Here is a 25,382-nt window from a genome sequence, read left to right as displayed (position 1 = left end):
TTTCTCAGGCTAGATCACGCCAGGCTCTCGCGTGACTTTTTCAGACAGCTGGTATTTTGACGTTTCAAGTTTGTGCAGGGTTTATGTTTTTTATAATAAATTCTCAGTAATTCAGAATGGATCGTCCAGAAAATTCATCAAACCGCCCAAAACCAATAGCACCGGACCCACCGAAGCCCACAAATAAGAATGTCACATCATTTAAAAAAAGTTTGAAAGGGATAATTGCCGGTGAGTACGTTGTTTACGTTTTTGTGTCACTAAATTTCGCGACAAAATATGTTATTCTTCAGTTGTTTCTATGTAGAAAGATTTTTACGGTCTTTTTACACTGTCAGTGCGTTTATGTTTTTTAAACTTAACAGTGACATGACATTTTCTCATGCGTGGCAGAAATCCCCCCAACTCCATGAATATGGACAATCTAGAAGGTGACATATTTGGAGAGGTTAGAATTTAGATTGATTCATTCTTGACGTCAGTGCGAGCATTTACAAACTTATCAGTTTTAGAATACCAGTTAATGATCTCCACATGTTTTGATGAGGTTTGACTTAGTCTCTGCCAAATTTTGCCACAGAATTTACATTATATCAAATTCGCTCCCAGAACTGCAGAAGTCCTAAGTGCCAACCCAAGGGCAAGCTATTAATGTAATTTCATTCTCTAAAGGCCACACTATTTTCAAAGAAAACATTATGGGTTAAGCTTGAGTTCCAAAATATGTGAATTTAATTGTTCTATTTTAATTTTATAATTTTCAATTATTGCAAACATTTATTTTATGTGAAAATTAGTATTTGTACATTCTACAGAGTTGTATTTTAATAAAAAAGGTAACATCCTATTGTATTTTTCTGTGTGTAACATGGACTGAACTTAACATTGCAATCTTTTTCCTTGGCAAAAAAATGTCAAGCAAAAGATATCTAGTTTATTGCCTTACATATCTTAGAAAATGCTGTATTCACATCATTTGCTGGGACAGCTGCCTGATTGTGACATTAAAGGAAACTGCTACCCGTATTTGTTCTGATATCTAAATTTAACATATTGTTAAAGATGCGAATTAGAGGTTGATGCAGAACTCTTTTTTTTAAATTTTAATGCATCATTTAATATGTTTTTAACTCATTTTACTTTTATGATAAAAAAAATCATTCATATGGAACGTGTGTCTCGCAGAGAATATTAATATAACTTCAAGTTGATATCTTGACTTTAATTTATTTATTAGATAGAGAACAAATGATTTGTAACCATTTGCCTCAAGATATTTTCATAACTTAAATTTTAGTTGATATCAAGTAATGGATTGAGTTAAAATTCAACCTTTAATTATTTAAAGAATACCGTGACTAAAACTAAGGTTTCAATCACTTGGAAATAATTTTGTATAAGGGATTGCATGTAAATTTGGTGTTTTTGCAGATAATCCACAAATAGATATGTTCTATAGAGTTTGGCATGTAAATTTTATTTACAGAGAACCCTGGGCTCTAAGACTTTCTCTAGAAGTAGTTAAATGACATGAAGTAAAATGATTAAGAAAGGTTGCAGTAAGCTTTGCGATTGAGTCCTTCTTGATTATTAATAAATGTACATGAAGGTTGTATTCTTGTTTGTAATGTCTTTAAATTTTGTAATAACAGCAGTGTAAGCATCCTCATAAACCACAACTTTAATGTTGACCCCTATTTTAAATCTTAGTTCTCAGCATTTTCGCCCAGGGTTTTCTTTTTTTCCTCTGGTCCTGTATGAGTGATATTCAAAAAAACTGAGTTATAAATTATCAAAAAAGGAAAAAATAAAATGATGTTTCATTATTATTCACACTCCATTATTTCTCTCAAAATATGCATAACCACAGCATTGGCTGCACCACTTTGATGTTTAAAAGATGTTACATATCTGATTAAGCAAAGTATACATATTTTGGTTCATGTTGATCATACTTGATGGAGATTGAGATATTATGTTGTTGTTTTTTCTGTAGAAAACAAATCTTGGATAGTGTCAGGAAACTTTAATCTAACTTCTGCATTTTAAGGTGGTAGTTTTATTTATTTTCTTATTAATTAATAATGTAATGGTTTTAATGTTAAAATGGTTGATTTTAGCTCTTATACATGTACAAAAGTCACCTTCATGTTTAAGGTCATTAAGTAGTCAATATACTACACTGTGAATAATGTGTTTGCTGTTAGATGACATTGATTTTGACCTACATTTTGATACACCGTGTTTTTAAACTTTTTATTTATTATGGAGCTCCTGAATTATTTTACTGTGTTATCTCTCTCACCTTTTTGTGAATAAGATCATAATTGTGAAAATTGTGGATATACAATAGTATGTTTCAAACAAATACACATGTGACAAGTCAATGCTGACTCAATAAATAAATACTGGTACAGTTAGAATTGTATTTCAATAATCCTTAACTTAGCATACTATTTTACACTAAAAAACAATAATGTTTGTCATTCTACATAGCCAGGGATATGATGTGGCTGAAAGATACAGCAAAATAATCGCTGAACTTAAGTTCTTAAGTCCTGAGTTAGGCCCCTTCACTAGTCCAGGGCAATGGGGGTTGAGGAGGCGAGGCCCACAATTAAGCTCATTAAACCAAGCTTCAGATTTTATTTAACTTTATTTTTTTTCTAGTTGCTGAGAGTTCCCATTTATTTATTTTTTGTATATTTTGAGTCTTGAAAACTTTTTGGGATTGTGAATGGGGCTAAATCTTGTGAAAGCCATCTTCTTAAAGTGTTACAATTTTATATACCCCTCTGACAAATTATGTTTTCATCTGCAGTGGGCGGGGTCCACTAAATTATGATGAAGTTATGGACATTGAATTGCTTGAATTTCATAACTTTTATATTGTCCGCATTTGAACACAAATGGTGTTTGTTACCAACTCATATTGCCTTAGTCATTTGGGAGTTATGGCTCTTGACTTGTGGAAATTACACAGTTTGTTTATTGTCAGTTAACATTGTGTAGCTTTTGCCCTATCTTAATCAATATGTGTTTGAACAGGATATCTGAGCCAAGTGTGATAACCAGTCAAATGGACCATGTCCCAAACTGTAAAAAAATGTCAAATTGATAGTTGTACTGTTCCCCTTTTAGTTCATCCCAAATTGTATGTTGAAATTAAAAGAAATCATTATTTAAACAGTCAGTTCTTGTTACAGTTTACCATTCTTGTTAATATGTCTGTCATTTGACTGTATATAATATGGAGGACTTGATCAGTATTATGTCTCTATAGACTTAAGGCCTTTGGATTAAAATAAAGCTATTATTGACCTTGTAGTTGTCTTAATTGCAGTTTCATAATTTAGTGTTTAATTGTAGTAAAATTGTCTTTTTTGTTGTCCTTTGACAAAATTAACATTTTCAACCACACTACAGACATGAAGTTAAGTAAGAGTTATGGACCTTGAATTAAATCTGGGAGTAAGATTGTATTATTGGTCCCAGATTAAATAAAGAACAATAATTGACCTGGCTGTGAAATTGGCGTATTTTGTTAATTTGCTGTTTTTGTTTTTTGGAACTTACATTTGGTAATTAGTTGTTTCATATATTTCTTATTTATGGCATGTTGTGAATATATAGGTCTCCTTTTGGAGTGCAGTAACACAAGAATATTTTTATGTTTGAATAATTCAATAATTCAGGCAAGACAGGCTAACAGTTAAAATAATATGATATTTCATTGAGAATAAGGGTGCAGGTATTGGAAATTCTCTGTCATTGAACAGCTGTCACATTTCTATAGAGTGATGTTTCTGAGGTAGAGACCTAATGGAATTATGGTAACCATCTAAGACAAAATGGATAAGCATGCCCTAAGGAAACCTACTAGACGTCTTATTATGGTTCATTAGATCCCATTCCAGTCTTCCAGGGTCAAATCAGCATCATTTTGTGATTTTAATCCTTGGCTTGTAATTTTCTTGGCTTCCTAGAAATTAGATTATTGATCCTCTGAAAACACTTGGATTAAATCAATGACATGTTTTATGGGTTTTGAGAAGAAAGTCTTGTGAGAAAGCCCACTGATTGTGGTAATTAAGTGGTTTCTATATGGAGAATATCCCGGAATATCTGCCTATTTTGTAAGATGTACTGCCACTTGTACTGTAAATGTCCTGCGAATAAAAGGAGAACAAAAAAGTAGCTCTTTTCTTGTTTTGCTATTAAAGAGAGAGGAAAGCTCATGTTCAATGTTATCAGATACAAAGACGATAATTGATGAATTAGAAGCAATATTTTCACTTTTTAACTACTGACAATAGTTTAACAAGTAAACCATTGTGGGAAAATGGACTGACTGAAATATTCTCATTGAAACTATTTTTGGGGTAATCGTCAGAATCGATCTACTGTTCGTAGAATATGAAAAATCCTCAATTTTCATTAGCTCCCATATAAATGGTAACACCAAATTTATATAGGGCTCAAAGCATCAAGTGGTACTTTGGTTATGATGGTAGTTGAAGTACCTCCCCAATGGTTATGTTTACAAATAAATGTTAAGTTTTGCCCAGTGAATTAAAGCATAATTATGTCATATGTCTTAGTGACATCATTATACAAGGTCAAGGTTTTCCTTGTTTATGTTGAACATTTTAAGCAATGTATTCTTCAATTGATTTATCCCATGATTGTCATGGAATTGTTCTGAATAATATAATATGGATTGGGATCCCATGAACATTGAAAACTGCAGTTTAATTTTTTGACTCCAAAGTATGTCATATAGGAATTGCACTGTTCCTCTGTATGTCAATGGAGCTTTCTGCCTGTCTTTGAATAAAGGGAAATATAGTAATGTTGGTTGATAGAAAAATATTATATTTAAAAAACATTGAAATGGGTTGTTTGATTGAGATTAGGAAACACTGTGATGTCGTAGTCTTGGTTTGAGGAGCAGCAGCAGTTGTCATTTAAATATTTCAAATGAAACTTGGTATATTTTTATGCCCCCGAAGGTGGGCATATTAAAATCGCACCGTCCGTCCGTCCGTCCGTCCTTCCGGCTCTGTAACTTTCCCTTGTATATACAGAATTTAAAATAACTTGCCACATGTGTACCACATACCAAGACGATGTGGCGCCTGCAAGACCCGTGTCCCTGCCTCAAAGGTCAAGGTCACACATAGTGTTTATTCACAATGGAGTGCTACATATAAGGTATAGGTTGTCGTGTCCGAGCTGTAACTTTCCCTTGTATGGACAGATTTTAAAATAACTTACCACATGTGTACCACATACCAAGACGACGTGTCGCGTGCAAGACCCGTGTCCCTACCTCAAAGGTCAAGGTCACACTTAGTGTTTATTTACAATGGAGTGCTGCATATAAGGACATAGAGTATAGGTTGTCGTGTCCGGGCTGTTACTTTCCCTTGTATGGACAGATTTTAAAATAACTTACCACATGTGTACCACATACCAAGATGACGTGTCACATGCAAGACCCGTGTCCCTGCCTCAAAGGTCAAGGTCACACATAGTGTTTATTCACAATGGAGTGCTGCATATAAGAACATAGAGTATAGGTTGTCGTGTCCGGGCTGTAACTTTCTCTTGTATGGACAGATTTTAAAATAACTTGCCACATGTGTTCCACATACCAAGACGACGTGTCACATGCAAGACCATTGTCCCTGCCTCAAAGGTCAAGGTCACACATAGTGTTTATTCACAATGGAGTGCTGCATATAAGGACATAGAGTATAGGTTGTCGTGTCCGAGCTGTAACTTTCCCTTGTATGGACAGATTTTAAAATAACATGCCACATGTGTTCCACATACCAAGAAGACGTGTCACGGGCAAGACCCGTGTCCCTGCCTCAAAGGTCAAGGTCACACATAGTGTTCATTCACAATGGAGTGCTGCATATAAGGACATAGAGTATAGGTTGTCGTGTCCGAGCTGTAACTTCCCCTTGTATGGACAGATTTTAAAATAACTTGCCACATGTGTTCCACATACCAAGACGACGTGTTGCGTGCAAGACCCGTGTCCCTACCTCAAAGGTCAAGGTCACACTTAGTGTTTATTCACAATGGAGTGCTGCATATAAGGACATAGAGTATAGGTTGTCGTGTCCGGGCTGTTACTTTCCCTTGTATGGACAGATTTTAAAATAACTTACCACATGTGTACCACATACCAAGACGACGTGTCACATGCAAGACCCGTGTCCCTGCCTCAAAGGTCAAGGTCACACATAGTGTTTATTCACAATGGAGTGCTGCATATAAGAACATAGAGTATAGGTTGTCGTGTCTGGGCTGTAACTTTCTCTTGTATGGACAGATTTTAAAATAACTTGCCACATGTGTTCCACATACCAAGACGACGTGTCACATGCAAGACCCATGTCCCTGCCTCAAAGGTCAAGGTCACACATAGTGTTTATTCACAATGGAGTGCTGCATATAAGGACATAGAGTATAGGTTGTCGTGTCTGAGCTGTAACTTTCCCTTGTATGGACAGATTTTAAAATAACCTGCCACATGTGTTCCACATACCAAGACGACGTGTCACATGCAAGACCATTGTCCCTGCCTCAAAGGTCAAGGTCACACATAGTGTTTATTCACAATGGAGTGCTGCATATAAGGACATAGAGTATAGGTTGTCGTGTCCGAGCTGTAACTTCCCCTTGTATGGACAGATTTTAAAATAACTTGCCACATGTGTTCCACATACCAAGACGATGTATGGACAGATTTTAAAATAACTTCCCACATGTGTTCCACATACCAAGACGACGTGTCGCGGGCAAGACCCGTGTCCCTGCCTCAAAGGTCAAGGTCACACATAGTGTTCATTCACAATGGAGTGCTGCATATAAGGACATAGAGTATAGGTTGCCGTGTCCAGGCTGTAACTTTCCCTTGTATGGACAGATTTTAAAATAACTTGCCACATGTGTTCCACATACCAAGAAGACATGTCGCGTGCAAGACCCGGGTCCCTACCTCAAAGGTCAAGGTCACACTTAGTATTTATTCACAATGGAGTGCTGCATATAAGGACATAGAGTATAGGTTGTCGTGTCAGGGCTGTTACTTTCGCTTGTATGGACAGATTTTAAAATCACTTGCTACATGACTGTGTTCCACATACGAAGATGACGTGTCGTGTGCAAGACCCATGTCCCTACCTCTAAGGTGAAAGATACACTAAGTGTTTATTCGCAAGGGAATTCTGAATATAAGGACATAACAGTGTATGTTGTCAAGTATGGGTGGTATTTTTTTATGTTCAGAGGCAATTTAAAATAACTTGCCATATGTATTTGACACGTAAAGGCAAGATCAACTTTTCATGTACTGACCTTGTTCGTAGGTCAGTGTCACATTCGGGGGCATTGGTCACATACTGTGACAGCTCTTGTTTTATATATCAATACAGAATTGAGTGTTTATTTGGTGTGTTTTTCAGGTGGAATAACTGGAGGTATAGAGATATGTATCACATTCCCAACTGAGTATGTGAAGACACAGCTGCAGCTGGATGAGCGGTCCGGAAAGTCTCGCCGGTACACAGGGCCGCTGAACTGTATCAAGGTGACAGTCAACGAGTACGGAGTGAGGGGCCTCTACCGGGGGCTGCCTGTCCTCCTGTATGGCTCCATACCAAAGTCAGCCGTAAGGTGTGTACTCCTTTAGCAGTATCAGTTCAGTACTTTGCTTTAGAAACAAGGGTGAGCTGTTTGAAATTAAAGTGAGTTGAGCTATAAATAAATCTTGCTAGAGTTTCATCTAGTGTGCCTAAATTATACTAATGGGACTTGTGCATTTGAACAATGAAACCTTTTTCTTACATACAGAAGAATAAACGATTTAAGTGTGGTATGTCTGTAAGACACAATCTCTTTTACCATATATGGTTACCAGGAAAAGATTCAGAGATTATTATTGATAGTTCACAAATGAAGTCTGAGATTTTGGGAACATAGGGGAGATTTATGTCAAATCAATACCCTTCTTGGAAACACTATCATTTTTGCAAACACAAATTGCTATAGAAATGATGAATTGATAACAGTCTGGAATGAAGTAGACATTTCCCTGCAAAATCAATGTTGATTTTAGACATTTTAACCTTAGGATATAGTTGTTTAATTCAGTGTTGGATCAAAATGTATTTACCAACTGATAGTATAGTAATATTGCTGACATAACTTGTGTGACATCATGTCAAACATTTTTTATTCGGCCTTGTGTAAGATACATTACTTTTAGTAAGCAACACTGGAACAAGAATATATAAGAGCAATAAAATTATTTGCTATTTTCACTGATGTGAAACTAATAGCCATAAAAATAACATGATTTTCCACCGAAAGCATTATATAAATTGCAGTTTAAACCACATTAGAGCTTCTTCATGCACTTATGCAGACACTTTAATTGTAGATTAATGCAAATTGATTTCATTCATAAAAAACAACAACTACAAACTTTCAAAAAATGGAGAAGAAGCATTTTTGTTGTCAATGAAATTAAAACACCTTAATCATCATAATTTTGTGCTATTAGTAGCAGTTGATATTATAAAGCAGCTTTTTCAATGCACTGAATAATGATATTTTTAAAAGATATTGATTGACTTAAATAAAAAAAACTCAGTTGTAGACCATGACATGGAAATAGTTCTTCCTACTTCCTTGTTCATAAACGGTAGGTTTATTTTGGCAGTCCCTGCATTCTTGCTGTGACAATTACCTGATCATGTTTCCTGAATGCTTTATGATTAAGTTGTAGATATATTTAATGTTGTATGAGCTATAAAAATAAAACAAGAATGGTAGCAAATACCTTGAAAAAAAATATGATGCACTTACTAAGTAAAGTTTAAGCATTTATTAGTTTAAGCATTTATTATTTTATAATAACCATGTATGTTTTCACCTTACAGTTGCATATTAAATTTATTATGCTCCCCTTCAAATTGCCCAAGTGGTAACTTTACAATTCCTGGACCTATGGTCCTCAAACTTGACTTGGAGGCTTGACATGACCAGTAGATGATTCCTATAGATTTTGAGGTCATCAGGACAAAGGTCAAGATCACAATGACCTTAAAACCGAAAAGCTTGTCCATGTTATAACTCAACAATGCCAAGACTGTTGGTCCTCAAACTTTACATGAGGGCTTGGTCTGAACAGTTGATGACCCGTATTGATTTTGTGACCATCAGGTCAAAGGACAAGGTCACAATGACCTTGAATGCGAAAAGCTTGTTGGAGTGACAACTAATCGATACCTAGACCTATGGTTTAGGTCCTCAAACTTGGCATGGAGGATGCATGACCATAAGATGACCACTTTCGATTTTCAATTATTTTTAGTTTCAATAATATTCATATCATTGTAATTTTAAAACTATTAAAGGTTATAAGTATGTATTAATGAAAAGAAATTTTAAATGGCTATGTAGTCGCACAACCATTGATTTTGATAAATACCTTTACTTTAAGTCATTTTGGTTTTTTCAGAAGAAATGTAATTCATTCAGACCTATTTATCTTATGGGTCATTTAAAATAATTATATTTTGGATTTTGTGGCTATTATTTGCTGCCTGATCAGACTACCGGGTATTGATCATTTTATTTCATCATTTACGTGAATTTTTAGCTCCACTGGCCGAAGGCCATGGAGCTTATGTCGTCTCAGATTGTTCGTCGTGAGTTCGTGCGTGTGTGCGTGCGTGTGTGCGTAAACTTTTACTTTAAACGACATCTCCTCTGAAACTGATAAGCGGATTTTGACAAAACTTCACCGGAATGTTCCTTTGGTGGTCCTTTACCAAAATTGCTCAAATGGTTCCGGTCCATTGCACAATATGGCCGCCAGAGCTAAAAATAGCAAAATCTTTAAACGACATCTCCTCTGAAACGGTTCGGCAGATTTTGATGAAACTTGACAGTAATGTTCCTTGGGTGGTCCTTTATTAAAATTGCTCAAATGGTTCTGGTCCATTGCACAATATGGCCGCCACAGCTAAAAATAGCAAAATCTTTAAACGACATCTCCTCTGAAACGGATAGGCAGATTTTGATGAAACTTGACAGAATTGTTCCTTGGGTGGTCCTTAACCAAAATTGCTCAAATGGTTCCGGTCCGCTGCACAACATGGCTGCCAGGGCAAAAAAATAGAAAAACCTTTAAAGAACATCTTCTCAGAAACCGATGATCAGATTTTGATGAAACTTAACAGAAATGTTCCTTGGATGGTCCTTTATCAAATTTGCTTCAATGGTTTCGGTCCACTGCACAAGATGGCCCCCAGAGGTAAAAATAGAAAAACCTTTAAACGACTTCTCCTCAGAAACCGATGATCGTATTGCAATGAAACTTGACAGAAATGTTACTTGGGTAGTCCTTAACCAAAATAGCCCAAACAGTTCTGGTCTGCTGCACAACATGGGCACCAGAGCTAAGAATAGAAAAAAACGTTAAACTACATCTTCTCAGAAACCGATTATCAGATTTTGATGAAACTTTACATAAATGTTCATCGGGATGCCCTTTAACCAAAATTCCCCAAATGGTTCCGGTCCGCTGCACAACATGGCTGCGAGAGTTAAAAAATAAAAAAACTTTATACGACTTGTCGTCGAAACCGATGACCTTTTTTCGATAAAACTTGACAGAAATGTTTGTTTGGTGCTCCTTTACTCAAATTGCCCAAATCATTTCGGTCCACTGCACAACATGGCAGCCAGAGCTATTAAAGTAAAAAATTTTTTTAAATAACTTCTGCTCAAAAATTGATGATTGTATTTCTATGAAACTTGACGAAAATGTTCGTTAGGTGGTCTTTGCTTGAACCTTTTGGCCAGTGGAGCACAGGCACTGATGTGCCTCTTGTTATGTTGATAGTGAACAGTTTATCATTATTGATGTTGTACAGTAAAGATACGATTAAAGGAATAACACGTCTCAAATAAAACTGTCATACTTGTATTAAATATTCTTGCTATTGCACTATTTGTCTCATACATCTTTCATAAAAAACTACGTTCTGTGATCATGGCATTTTGGAATGCATAAATGATGGATTCATTAATTTTGGGGCATCTACAAAACAGTGGCATGCGTGCAGTGTATGTATTTGTTAAAGGGCAAATGATAATGTCTCCACATGTCTCATGCTGTTGCCTTTTTTTTAAATTTCAGATTTGGTGTGTTTGAAGAGTTAAAGCGGCATGCAGTTGATGACAAGGGCAACTTATCCCCAAGCCACAGAGTTCTGTGTGGTCTAGGCAAGATGTCTTTTTACTTATAGTAGTGGCAAAATATTAACTGGCCAGATATGTGCATTCAAGACTTCACAATTAAGGTATCAGATGTGCAATAAGAGTAATGCCCAAATGTCGTGACGATGTCAAAATGTTCAATTTTAAGGCCATACAATTTTGGTATAAATTGAAAGAGTATTAATTTTGTTAATGATTTTAAAATGTTAAATAAATTACCAAAACCACATGATTATATTAGCTAAAATAATACTTGAATTCCTTTCTTGACAATCTTTAGGGACAAAAAAACATTATTTGTGATACTTTCCTTTGGTAAAGTGGTATATATTCTTTCTCTGCTCATTAAACCCTTTCAAATGACAACAAAACAATATGTGGTAACCAAGCATCTAATTTTCCCATACTGGTAATTGTACCTAGGATACCATGCCCGGTACCGTAAGAGACATTTGCTAGAATATCTTTTGTCGCCTCAATGAACACTCGTACTAGTATTTGCAAGAAAATGAAAAAACTATCAGCAAACTAAAATATATATTTGATATAAGCAAATATTTTTTGCACATTAACTATAACCTTTTTTGTACATCAGGAGCTGGTGTTGCCGAGGCCATTTTTGCTGTGACCCCCATGGAGACGGTCAAGGTCAAGTTCATTAACGATCAGACACTGGCCAAACCAAAGTTCCGAGGATTTTTCCACGGGGTGCGAGAAATTATCAGAGCTGAAGGTAATACTCAATTTAAATTTTGAAACTATATTCTCTTAATACTACTATGTAACACTGTTACGATTTTAATACTTTTATGTAACACTGTTGTCCGATTTTTGGAAAGGCCAAAATTCATGAATAAATGAATGATGATAGTTAGAGTGAAGTCTAATGTCACATTTATATTTCAAGATCTAGCCTCTAGTACATAAGGCGATGTGTCATGTGGAAGATCCACAACCCTTTCTTCTTCTTAAAAATACTTCTCACAAGTGTTTGGTACATAAAGACAATGTGTTGCATGGAAGACCCTCGACCCTATCTCTTATTTCATCACTTCTTCACACTTGGGGTTTACCATCATGGGGTCTCGCGTATGCTTACAGGTATATCTTATGATAGCTCTTCCTGAATGAAGACACATTTGTTGATCATACTTGTCAATCAACAAACTGTATGGCACTTACTGTGACAGCTCGTTTTTAAATATCGGAGTATATCGTACATTGATGCACATAAAATACCAATATGTGTACATGTTAGTATTACTAATAGGCACAGTACCACTAGCATTCTAAGTAAGTTGGTATGTTAGGAATTTAATACTGCATCTTTATGTATGAGATGTATGTTTGAGAGAAGACTCTGATATACATATTGGGGAATAATTTGTTACAGTAGTAGATTGAATGGATATCTCAGCGGAGATAATGATGTGTCTTCAAATGGGTAATGGAATTCCCTCATCCATCTACCATTGATATGACAGTTCTGAGGTACTGCTCTGATGTTAAGATGCCTTGTGACTGCAACACAATCTAATCAAGATTCCTCCATATACGTAAATGAATCCATCTTGACCATATTCCCACTTGTAATGAATATTCATCTGTTCCTGCAGGATTTCATGGTGTATACCAAGGAGTTGTACCAACTATCATAAAGCAAGGCAGCAACCAGGCCATACGATTCTTCGTAATGGAGAGTTTAAAGAACTGGTATAGGGAAGGGGACCCGAACAAAAAAGTACCAATGTATGTAGTCGGGGCGTTTGGGGCTTTCGCTGGTGCTTGTTCTGTATATGGCAATACTCCTGTAGATGTCGTTAAAACTAGATTACAGGTAAAGATTTATTATCATTTTCTTTTTAAAGATAAAAGCAGAGTCATCTTTGTACCTTTGGTCCACAGTGAACCTTATAACATGACTTGTTCTAACATAATTATATGACTGGACATGGATATAATATTATTTAAGTAGTGATAATTATTCGAAAGGTTTCAACATAAAAATGTTTTTGATCTAAACTTTTTTCTCTTTTTTTATTAGCTCCACTGGCCGAAGGCCATGGAGCTTATGTCGTCACAGATTGTCCGTCGTGAGTGCGTGCGTGCGTGCGTGCGTGCGTAAACTTTTACTTTAAACGACATCACCTCTGAAACTGATAAGCGGATTTTGACAAAACTTCACAGGAATGTTCCTTTGGTGGTCCTTTACCAAAATTGCTCAAATGGTTCCGGTCCATTGCACAATATGGCCGCCAGAGCTAAAAATAGCAAAATCTTTAAACGACATCTCCTCTGAAACGGTTCGGCAGATTTTGATGAAACTTGACAGTAATGTTCCTTGTGTGGTCCTTTATTAAAATTGCTCAAATGGTTCTGGTCCATTGCACAATATGGCCGCCACAGCTAAAAATAGCAAAATCTTTAAACGACATCTCCTCTGAAACGGATAGGCAGATTTTGATGAAACTTGACAGAATTGTTCCTTGGGTGGTCCTTAACCAAAATTGCAAATGGTTCCGGTCCGCTGCACAACATGGCTGCCAGGGCAAAAAAATAGAAAAACCTTTAAAGAACATCTTCTCAGAAACCGATGATCAGATTTTGATGAAACTTAACAGAAATGTTCCTTGGATGGCCTTTATCAAATTTGCTTCAATGGTTTCGGTCCACTGCACAAGATGGCCCCCAGAGGTAAAAATAGAAAAACCTTTAAACGACTTCTCCTCAGAAACCGATGATCGTATTGCAATGAAACTTGACAGAAATGTTACTTGGGTGGTCCTTAACCAAAATAGCCCAAACAGTTCTGGTCTGCTGCACAACATGGGCACCAGAGCTAAGAATAGAAAAAAACGTTAAACTACATCTTCTCAGAAACCGATTATCAGATTTTGATGAAACTTTACATAAATGTTCATCGGGATGCCCTTTAACCAAAATTGCCCAAATGGTTCCGGTCCGCTGCACAACATGGCTGCAAGAGTTAAAAATAGAAAAACCTTTAAGGACTTCTCGTCCGCAGTCTTCACGAAAAACATTTTAACCTACTAGCCAGTTGGACTAGCATAATGGCATATTTTACTAGTCCGAATGACAATCTAGTAGTCCAACTATTTTGCCACATTATAAAACTGTATGCTTGAGGTAAATACCTATTTCAATTGAGCAGCTTGCAGTTTGAGTAAACATTTCTTTATTATGATGCTCATGCAGTGATATGGAGTGACATCCTTCTGTTGGGAATAGTGCTCCTTGTTTTTCAGAACCTATGGGTACTATGTAAAAACAAAAGGCATCTTGCTTGAATAGACTGTAATAATATCAACATGGTTAGAAAAGAAATGCCATGCTTTAATAGCTTTGATTACATTTTACTACTGAATTACCTCCCTTTAATAGAAAAAAAAATACTGTCTTAATTTTTCACGTATAGCATCTTTAAATAATTTTTAAACAATAATAATTTATGAGTAAACATATAAGCATAAAGTTCTCACAAAAAGATCAATTTAAAAACCTTACATTTATACAAAGGAAAGTATATATAGACTGAACATTAATTTTCGTTTAAGTGACATTCTGAAAGTTTATGAAACAGCTATTTTTAGTAACTTAAATGGCCGAAAAGTGTAAGTGAAACACCAAGTCGATTCTATCTCGTCAGTTCTTGTTCAGGTTAGATATTTGCTTCATAATCTATTCAGATTAAATGTTAACCGATGATCAGATTTTGATGAAACTTGACAGAAATGTTCCTTGGGTGGTCATTAACCAAAATTTGTTAAATGGTTCCAGTCCACTGCACACCATGGCTGCCAGAGCTAAAAAATAAAAAAAACTTTATACGACTTGTCGTCGAAACCGATGACCTTTTTTCGATAAAACTTGACAGAAATGTTTGTTTGGTGCTCCTTTACTCAAATTGCCCAAATCATTTCGGTCCACTGCACAACATGGCAGCCAGAGCTATTAAAGTAAAAAAAAAAATTAAATAACTTCTCCTCAAAAATTGATGATTGTATTTCTATGAAACTTGACCAAAATGTTCGTTAGGTGGTCTTTGCTTGAACCTTTTGGCCAGTGGAGCACAGGCACTGATGTGCCTCTTGTTCTTTTATTCACACTATAAAAAAAGCTATTAAAAGTGATGGAGAAAAAGTACAAACAATTTTAGTGGCTCATGTTGGTTATTTTATTACATAGGCTAGAAAACAAGCTAGATTAAGGTATAATGTGGTCGTATAAGTATTAGGTTCATTCTGTTTATCAGATGGAAACATTGTCAAGATAATTATAATGACCTTCCTTAAAAAGATTATTGTATATATGCATGTTTTTGTTTTTTTGCCACATAACTACAGAATGACCTTTGATCCTGCCATTTAGATAAGGTAACACAAGGTTGCGTATTTACAGGGTCTAGAGGCACATAAATACAAGGGAACCCTAGATTGTGCCTATCAAATAATGAAACATGAGGGACCAAGAGCGTGAGTATTTTAATCATTTAGTTCAAACTACATGTATAACCTGTAGGAGGAGTTAAACTGATCATTCATACCTAATAACAATTTTACCGAATTCTGCCATTCAGACTCAAAATTTCTTTGGTCCTATCACATTGGGTTCTAATATTGGACAGAAAACAATAGGGGCTCTTATGTTTGGCTCAAATCAAAATGGGCTCTAATATGGGGCTTGAATCAAATAGGCTCTAATATCGGGCAGTATCAAATAACAATCTATGAATTGGGCTATGGTTTTTATTTACCATGTTTTCCTAAAGTGAAATAGGGTAGACATATTGTGACCAAACTTGGTATGTTGAAAAAGTATATGGAGACCTTTCTTGGTATTGCGTTTTGAGCCCCCATGGTCAAGGTTAAGTTCACTGTCAGAAAAGTAAAATAATGGTTGAAACTGAATATTTTTAGTCAGGGTTGATATATTGTGACCAAACTTGGTATATAGGAAGAGTTTAAGGAGACCTTTCATGAGATTGCATTTGGAGCCCCTAGGGTAAAGGTCAATGGTACTAAAAAAAGGTTGAAACTAAATATCTTTAGATTGGGTTGAAATAATGTGACCAAAATAGGTATATAGGAAGAGTTTATAAAGAATTTTCATTTGATTGCATTTGGGATCCCCTTGGGTCAAGGTCAAGGTCACTGGTACTAAACAAAGAAAAAGGTTGAAACTGAATATTTTTAGTTTGGGTTGTCACATTGGGAAGAAATTTGGCATATTGGAAGAGTTTATGGAGCTTTGCGTTTAAGGCCCTTAGTGTCAAGGTCTTTGTAGTTACTAAAAATAGAAAAACAGTTGAAACTGAATACCTTTAATAGTTTTATTTGATTTATTATTACTAAAGCTTGTTTAAAAATCTCCTCAAATTTTGCTCTTGCAAATTGAGCTCCATCCACTTATCCACTTGAGCTATTATCAAATTATGTTCTTTTGATATTAAATCTATCATTATTATTTTTGATTAGTAATGCTACTAATGATACCTACTGGCAAACAGTTCTCATGATTTTAATTGCAGTATATTATAGTACTGGTAATATGTGAAGGAACTGAAAGACAATAATCCTTCATTTGTGCATTACAGAAATAAAACACTAAAGTTCATCAGTCAATGGATTCTAATAAATTAAACTCATAGCCACAAAATCTTTCATAATGATGCTAGTAATAACTAATAATATAAGGTATTATCATTATTCGTCAAAGTAGTAAAGTGCAGAAGATCTCATTGAAATTCACAACTTACATCAAATGTAATGATGTCAAGTTTATGAAAATATGATATTTTGTATATTTCAGGTTTTACAAGGGCACTGTGCCACGATTGAGTCGAGTTTGTATTGATGTGTGTATTACCTTTATGATCTATGACACCTTTATGGAAATGTTCAACAAGGTTTGGAAGGACTAAACTGGCACATCAGTGATGATGGTTACCATGTGATCTCCTTCTTCCTCTTTGGGGACCCAAACTTGCAATGTTAGGCTGTGATTAGCAATGTATATAACGTTTTTCTGTTATGGGATCATTTGTTGGATTAAGGATTGGTTTTATTATAGAGTGTCTCACAGTATTTTCTTGTCTATCTGGATTTTAATTACATATCGTTGCTGCACAAATCATGTTAATGAAAAATTATGCTATAATTACAATTATAACTATGTTGTTAGGTTAAATGAGTCAATAGTCATTTAGTTCACAATTGGAAAATATGTAATAGTGATTGGGCAGATTGTTCAGAACAGTGTTAAAGTAAATGTCAACATGGTTAGTTTTCAAATCTTTACTTCTCAAGAAGTGTCATGGACTCATTTGTGATGTGCTGCGATTCTTACAAGTTTTGAGACAAAATTTTCACTTGTGCTTGTTTTATTTCAATATTGCAGCACGTCATAAAATAGTTCACCTTTAAAATGTAACAGCAATGCTCTTAACATTATAGTTAACTTTAACAAGGTTCTCAACAATTGGCCAATTATTGTTTATTTTTGCTTTAATTAACCATTAAAACTAAATTTAGTTTGACATTCTTTGATGGTCAGATTTGCCATTTATAAAAGTTACATCTGAAATGCATATTTAATGTTGCAAATCCTTATTGGACTTCAACAAACAGTGGCAATTCATTTTTGTACACCAATTTTGGACGGAAGTCTTCCATGCCAGGCTGTTTTTTATAATGAATTAAGCCATGATGTTTTATTATTATAAGTTAAAAGTTCTTTTTTATATACATTGTTACAAATGTACACAGTATGTACCAAATGATTTAATTTGTTCATGGGTTTTGTTTAACCATTTTTTTATATTTTGAAAAACTTCAATAAGCTTTTTTATTCAATTTTCTATACAATGTGTTCTTTTCATCTCCCACCATGTGAAATTGATTTATTTCAAACTCACTTACTGTAACATTCCATTTGTATTAATTTCAATTACAAATCTACATTTGATGTAATCTACTTTTAAGTTATAAGCTGGTATGTTTTTTGTAGGAAAAGTCAAGTTATTGTCATAGGTATCTTTGGCATCGTGCAAAAACCTTTAACCTTGACCAAAGACAATATGCTCATATACAGCAACACATGTATCATCATGGCCATAACTAAATGATCATTCAAGAATAAACTTTGTACTCACGTTACTTGTGATTATATGCACATGTGTAGGAAGTCCCATAACTCTGGCTTACTAATGGTTCAGTTCTGCCCCTTCATAGTTTGAAAAAGTGATGCAAAACTTTAAGGTACTGTAATAACCATTCAAGACAATCACATGGAATGCTATATACAAACTACCAGTGATAATGACCACATGTGTAGCAAGGCCTACAAAGCTTGCTTAATAAGTTTTAAGTTCTGGCTCTTATTGACTAAGAGGAACAGACAAGTGTAGCGTTCCCGCCACGAGGCTCTTGTTATATCTTATTAGGTTTATAACTAAAACCTGAACATTCTGCTGGAACACATTGTAGAAATAGAGAATAAATGTTTAAGTGTAATTCATTGCAATCTTACTCTGAAACAAGTAGTTTTAATTATTGTATCATACTTTTTGTTTTATGCCAGAAATGATATAAAATGACATACTATTGCATTTACTTCTGACATGATTTCATTGATAATTAGTACCACCCTGTGCATGCTGACATTAAATTTAGATAACAGACTGGGCTAAAATTTCATCACAGTGAAAACTATCATTTTGCTACTTTCTCTATTGGGAACAGTAAAATATCAAGTTATTTTTCACAGATAAATCTCTATTAACCACAATAATGCATGGAATTAAATGTGTAACTGTTGAGATTGTGTATGTAGTGAATCACTGAACCATACTCCTAATTGTCTACATAAGACTTTACTGAATGAAATATATGTTAGCACATCTTGTTGTTTGTCTAAGAATTTATAGCTACATGAGATATATGTAGGCAAAAAAAGGATTTAATGTTACCAACCATGTGCTATTATTAACATTCACACTACATGTTAACGTAGTATTGGACACTTGGACAAATCTTAATTAACTGGACTATAACTAAATATACATTAAACAGGTATACATGAGCATAATACAATAGGCTAGAGAAAAGCAATTTATAAATTCTCTCACAATTTTAAAAATGAGGAAGATTGCCAGGCTGTTTTGAATAAAAAATAAAAAAGGGATTGTGGTACACTTGAATGCTGTTACTTGGATTATTTACATCTTTTTACCGAAGCCAAAATCTTGTCAGGAGGGGATGGGAATCTTAAAATATATTCTCTAGCCTTACTTGCAATTGGCATAAAATTCCTCTGTAGGAAGATGCAAAATCACACAGTTGGTGCAACAAGTGCAAATATTGCGCAAATTACTTTACATTTACGGTACCCTTTTTTAGCACTAATGTGTAGATTAACATCAGCATGTGTCTGTTTGTACTGCAATATATTTTCTGTGCCATGATATTACAATTTATATATTATATTAAATAGTTTGACATAATGATGATTTCACTTGTGCTTAAAACCATAAAAACATTAATGTTCCATCCAGAATTCCAAACAACACATAATGGCTAGTACTGGTACATGTGAGTCAACAAAGCCTTGTGAAACATTCCTATCTACAGTTTGATCTGTGGAGATTTTGGTCTAAATACCTCATGTGTGTTTCAAAACATTCTATCAGCTATGTTTGCAACATTCTCAATTATTGGCAAGTATGAATAGACTTAAACATGACACTTCGGCTTCCCAAAACAGTTCAGTGTCAAAGGACACACCGCATACATTTTCTAAACCCTCTAAATGTCCTTTGCCTAAATAGGATGATTTTGGGGATAATTTATTCATGAAATCATGTAGCTATTGTGTAAAATATATGGTTTATTTTGTTACAAAACAACTTATTATAGTTTTAAACATAATTGGAAAAAAGCAAAATGTACCTATAAAACACTAAAGATTAATGTTTCTTGGCCTTAAATGAGTATTAACATTAAGTGCAATAAAAGAGAATGACTTAAAAAGGAATTGTAGTGTTTAATCAGTAGAAAAAATATTATGTAATGGTGTGGTTGTAGTATTTTGATAGAGTGTTCAAGTTGGCATAAGACTTTACTTGGATGTTGATTTTTATTGTTGTTTTTATTTAATTTGGAAGCAGTGCTATATTTGGTTGTACTAAATTGTGTTCTTAGAAATATTTTTTGTTAAAGAAATTGTACCGTATAAGTACTGTACGTATCATTTCACATGCTCATCCATGTCTTTTATAGAATTATATATTTTATTCTATTACACTAATTGTTTAGTTATGTTTAAATTTATAGAATTACAAAACCTGTGAAAGCTGTGTTAAGGCCATAGTTGTGAATACTGTTGAAATATAATGTATCCGTGTAAAGAGGACATAAAATTAGAAAAGGTTATTGAGTTGACTTCTTCATGTAAGAAATTTATTTTCGTCATTATTGCCGATTGGCTTATTGCATGTGATACAATATTCTCCTAAAACGAAATCGTTTCCAATCTATCCATAATATTTTCGTCCTCCACCCCTAAAGGATATAAATAAAACTTGGATCACATAATTTTATTATCTAGATTGCCTCATGCAGATTCCATGTTGGGGTCTCACTGGGCATAAGGTCACAGCACAAGGTCAATGATTTTAGACCAGAGTTCAAGTCCACTTCTTATCTCCTACTTTATGCTGCAGGGAAATATAGATGAGGTATCGACTGCCTTGATTATACATGTATATACATCACTATTGTTCAGTTCTAATTACAACAACTATATAACCCACATTTGATAGACAACTCTAAGTCAACTTGATTATAAAGTATCAGAATTATGATTCAGTGTGTTAATTAGGCAGACTTATCTGCATAACCACATCCAGGCTTGTTAATGATTGAATAAGTTTGGGACACCACACAAATATTTTTTATCTCAACTGAACAAAGGCTTGAAGTTCTTATGCGATGGCGTGTCTGTTGTCCGTTTGTGCGTCTGTCTAACAATTGCTAATAAACACACTAAAATCTTCAGTATTGTTTGTATCTCTTAGATATTAACGAGAGCTCAGTTCCTTTCGAAATATAGCCATATCAACCTATGCATGTTTGGATTATTGCCCTTCAAATGTTGTTGCCCTATCAAAAGTATACTCTAAGGGAGCCAACTTGTATAGAGAGTTGTTTTATTGTTGTGTACAGTTACTCTCCCTTCAATACAAATAAGGAAATAGTATGGTTCAAAATGAATTTCATACAAAAATATATTGATAATGAATATAACAGTCTTTGAATGTCCTTGTTAAGTTGTAAACTGTGTATATGTTGTATTTGTAGTATGATTCTAATCAAACAATTTCTTGATCAGGTCATAGTTAAATTTATGTTTTGAACTTATATTGTCCATTTGTGCAAAAGAAAATTGAAGAATAGAATTCATTCTGAAGTTTTATTGGCAAACAGAAAGTTGCATATATTAAAGTAAAACTGTTATTCTGTGGAATATAATTATGCAAGTGTTAATCAACTAAAGAACATTTTATTTAAAAAAATAGTTTAGAACTTACTTTTCGTTTTGGAGATACGTCTGTAATAGGACACTTTTGAAGAAAAAATGAGTAACTGTATCTGACTTGTACAACATGTGCGTAGTACGGAAATTGACATTGGGGCCGCGGAAAGGGTGGGCTCACGAGGGTTATCCCCTCCCTTCGAGATTTTTTCAATTTTAAGCATTGAAAGACTTGATTTCCAGTGAGTTCAGGTATTATTTTCATGTTTATATCTAAACCTTTTTCGGTTGAAATAGTTGATAGATATAAAACTATTATTGTTTAGTAACATTTATTCACTATTACATTTAGAAGCTGACATGTCTTTGTCAGAGCCCTGCTTAGGTTGTCACTGTGCTTTAACAGTTCATACCCAAGTGTTACACCATAGAGAAAGTCAAATGAGGCCGTCAGACTCTTCACACCAACACACCAACAATTCGCGCTCTGGTCTCAGTGTCTTTTGTGGTCTCATAGGTGGTATCCCACAATTTCTGGAGAACGCAATAATTGTCTGAGACACTTTTCAAACACCCCGTCCTAACAGTCCATCTAGTCAGGCACAGCACTCTAAATCCAGGTGTGACTCATTTCCTTTCTCAGTTCTTCAACAACAGTTTCTTCCACTTACCCGTCTTCAATAATCTGCCGACTGTTTTCACGCCATTCACACACCAATTAGTTAGATGGACACATGTTTAATTATGACATGGTGACCTGTTTATTCAATATCATGTAAGACTGCTACTGATCTATATGCACGTAGCTTTATTTAAAATACGATTATTAGGAAATTCAGTATCAAATATTCCCCATTGCTGTTACTAGCCTGAATATTGGGGCCGCGGTCGCGGCCCCTGTGGCCCCAGCTCCTATGTGTCTGTACAACAATAAGTGTATTGCATATATTAGTGAGCAAATAAATGCATTAATGAATAAATAAATACAGATTTATAAAAAGATAATTATATATATCGAAAGATAAACATTTGTTTATTATCATGGCCTTTCTAAATACAATGTATTGGCTAGTGGGATTACTCGAAATTCTTTCACCCTTATTTGTGTTGCAACTACCGGTACATGCAGTTATGCCTTATATAACAAACTTGTGTAATGTATTTCTATTACCATTTCTAAAAGAGTGTTAATGTCATAATCTCATAAAGATAAGTAATATTGAAATATGACTCAATGAAAAATAAAATACCACCATTATCATTATTTTACATCTTAATACAGTTTCTTCATAAAACAATAATGCTTCAAAGGTCCCATTCATCAAATTAGACTTTTGGATGAACAAGCCCGAATCTTATACTGTTTGGTGCTTGCCATCAAAAAATCAACAAGCCCTGCTATACAAAATCCAGAATTTGAGCAAGCTTGGAAAGCATTTTACCAGTACAGGGTCCCAGATAATAATAACTTGCAGGCAACTACTGTTTCTAGAAGCAGCACCTTACGCAATCATTACAAAATTAATAATTTATCATTTAGTTTTACAATTTAGCACCAAGTGAAGGTCCAATTTTCTTGTATGCCTCTCGTGTCCGGTACACGATTGCGTTTCCTTCATCAAAGTGTGGGTTGAGCCTTTCTCTGACGCGCTCCATCCAGGCTTTCACACGTGGGTTGGCAAGGTATAAATCCTCCTCGTACACTGGGTACAGCTGCATGAGCTCACACACCCCCAGCAGGTCTGCCACCGACACTTCGTCTCCACCTATGTACTTGTCATCCTTCAGGAAATAAGTATCTATATGGGAGATCACTTTGGGAAGTTCTGCCTTGAACCGATCCACTTTTGCCTGATCTATCTTGCTTTGTCTGGCTACAGGCAAGATCAGCTGATAAAAAAGAGCATACAAGCACCTTTATTATTCCCTTCTGCACAAACTATTACCATTAAAGAACAAAGTAAATTGCACATACAAACAGAACCTTAAACCATGAGCCCATTTATTATAATACTCAAAAATGGTCTTCACAGATAGAATCTTTCTAAAAAAAAAATCCATAGCTTATTTTGGCAACTATGAAAGAAAAAATAACTTGGTACAATGTTACTAGGAATTAGAATATGGTCAGAGCATCTGTCATTGAAGCTTGGCACCCACCTTTTGCTGGAAGACCATGGCTGCCTGCAAGCGTGTGTTAAGATGCTGCCAGTGGAGATACTCCTCTATCCTCGCCTGTTTTAGGAGGTCATTTCGTGGATACCAGTGCTCCGGCAGATTGTACTTACATGACAGGTAACGCAGTATGGCAACACTAGAATGGGTAAGTTTTGGTTAGAAAGTTTTGATCAGTGCAAGTTACATAAATTTGCACATTGCTGAAGGTTAAGGGGTATTTAACAACATACCAAATCAAGAGATTAACTTTTGAGAATTGTACTGCAAGATTTTATTGTACTGCAAGAATTTCAGAAAGAAATGTTGAACAAATGTTGAATGCAAGTGAAATAATACTGATAAATGCATGGAAACTTAAAGTGCATTCAAGTGTCCACTGCTCTATGAAAGTCGTAGAAATACCTTTCTGTAAGAATGAAGCCATTATCATCTAGGAATGGAACTTTCTGCCATGGGTTCAACATCTTAAATTCATTTGTTAAGTGCTCGCCTGCAAGCCATAAATAAGAAAAACTGACTGTAGGTGACTACATTATTTTAATGTACCTGGAAGTTGTAACAGAATCTACAATATAATTATCTGCTAGATCAATTTCAAGTGTTAAGTACATCAAAATTAAACTGTTATTGATCACTTAATTTGGCAAAAGTTTGAGCTTGAGTAAATTGATATTCCCTTATTTTTTAAAAAGCATCCTCAACTTTTGAAGACTTCTTAATAACATGGACCATAAGGTTAATTAGGTCTGTGTTAATATTAAAGGCAAGTAGATTAAGATCAATAAACAGAGGTTGTGTACTATACACAGGTTTTTTGGTGTTTTTTTTTTTTTTTTTTTTGGGGGGGGGGTCACTTATAGAAGGCTTAAACTAGGCCTTTAAGGCCCTACTCATTGACTTGGGCTCTTTTTTACTGTGTGTAACCTGGGAGTAGGCCCAGGTATAGCATAAAAGACTATGAGAATATATTATGTTTTTATATTATCTTGGATAGTCCATGAAATTTTTAATTTATGACGCAATAAAACACTTATAGATATACGGTCTGTAAACTTGTGGACTAGCCTGTCAACTAATGCAACGTTCTACATTTTGACTTGACGAAAAATTCAGTGATAGTTTACAAATAAACGATTAACACAATAGCCAAACCAAAATATAACAGTACCTTTCCGAAGTGCAACAGGTTTTGGCTCGAATTGGATGCTGTTAGCTTTTAGAAAAATATAAATAGCACGCGATGGCTGTGACATCAAATCGAAGTAATACTTCAGAGCCATGTTTTGACAGTTAAAGAGGTCAAAGGCACGAAATTGTCTAAGCCAATCAATTCAACTGTTATAAAT

General features: G+C 34.8%; 2 protein-coding genes across 2 annotated transcripts; one reads left to right on the top strand and one right to left on the bottom strand.

Annotated features, from left to right (window-relative positions):
• The first annotated feature begins 15 nt into the window (after positions 1–15).
• LOC128231754 (putative tricarboxylate transport protein, mitochondrial) lies at positions 16–21,311 on the top strand. Its single transcript, XM_052944933.1, has 7 exons — positions 16–231; positions 7,482–7,692; positions 11,228–11,313; positions 11,903–12,040; positions 12,924–13,144; positions 15,727–15,800; positions 17,137–21,311. Exons 1-7 carry the CDS (start codon positions 117–119, stop codon positions 17,246–17,248), a joined length of 957 nt encoding a protein of 318 aa, XP_052800893.1. The 5' UTR covers positions 16–116; the 3' UTR covers positions 17,249–21,311.
• A 1,332-nt stretch (positions 21,312–22,643) lies between these two features.
• Positions 22,644–25,352, bottom strand: LOC128232076 (glutathione S-transferase theta-1-like). Its single transcript, XM_052945421.1, has 4 exons — positions 25,205–25,352; positions 24,439–24,526; positions 24,019–24,172; positions 22,644–23,748 (listed from the first exon to the last, which is right to left on the bottom strand). Exons 1-4 carry the CDS (start codon positions 25,314–25,316, stop codon positions 23,401–23,403), a joined length of 702 nt encoding a protein of 233 aa, XP_052801381.1. The 5' UTR covers positions 25,317–25,352; the 3' UTR covers positions 22,644–23,400.
• Positions 25,353–25,382: the final 30 nt, after the last annotated feature.

The sequence above is a fragment of the Mya arenaria genome, chromosome 4, assembly GCF_026914265.1.
Source record: "Mya arenaria isolate MELC-2E11 chromosome 4, ASM2691426v1".
Taxonomy (NCBI): Eukaryota; Metazoa; Mollusca; class Bivalvia; order Myida; family Myidae; genus Mya; species Mya arenaria.
This window is presented reverse-complemented; position numbering and strand designations above follow the sequence as displayed.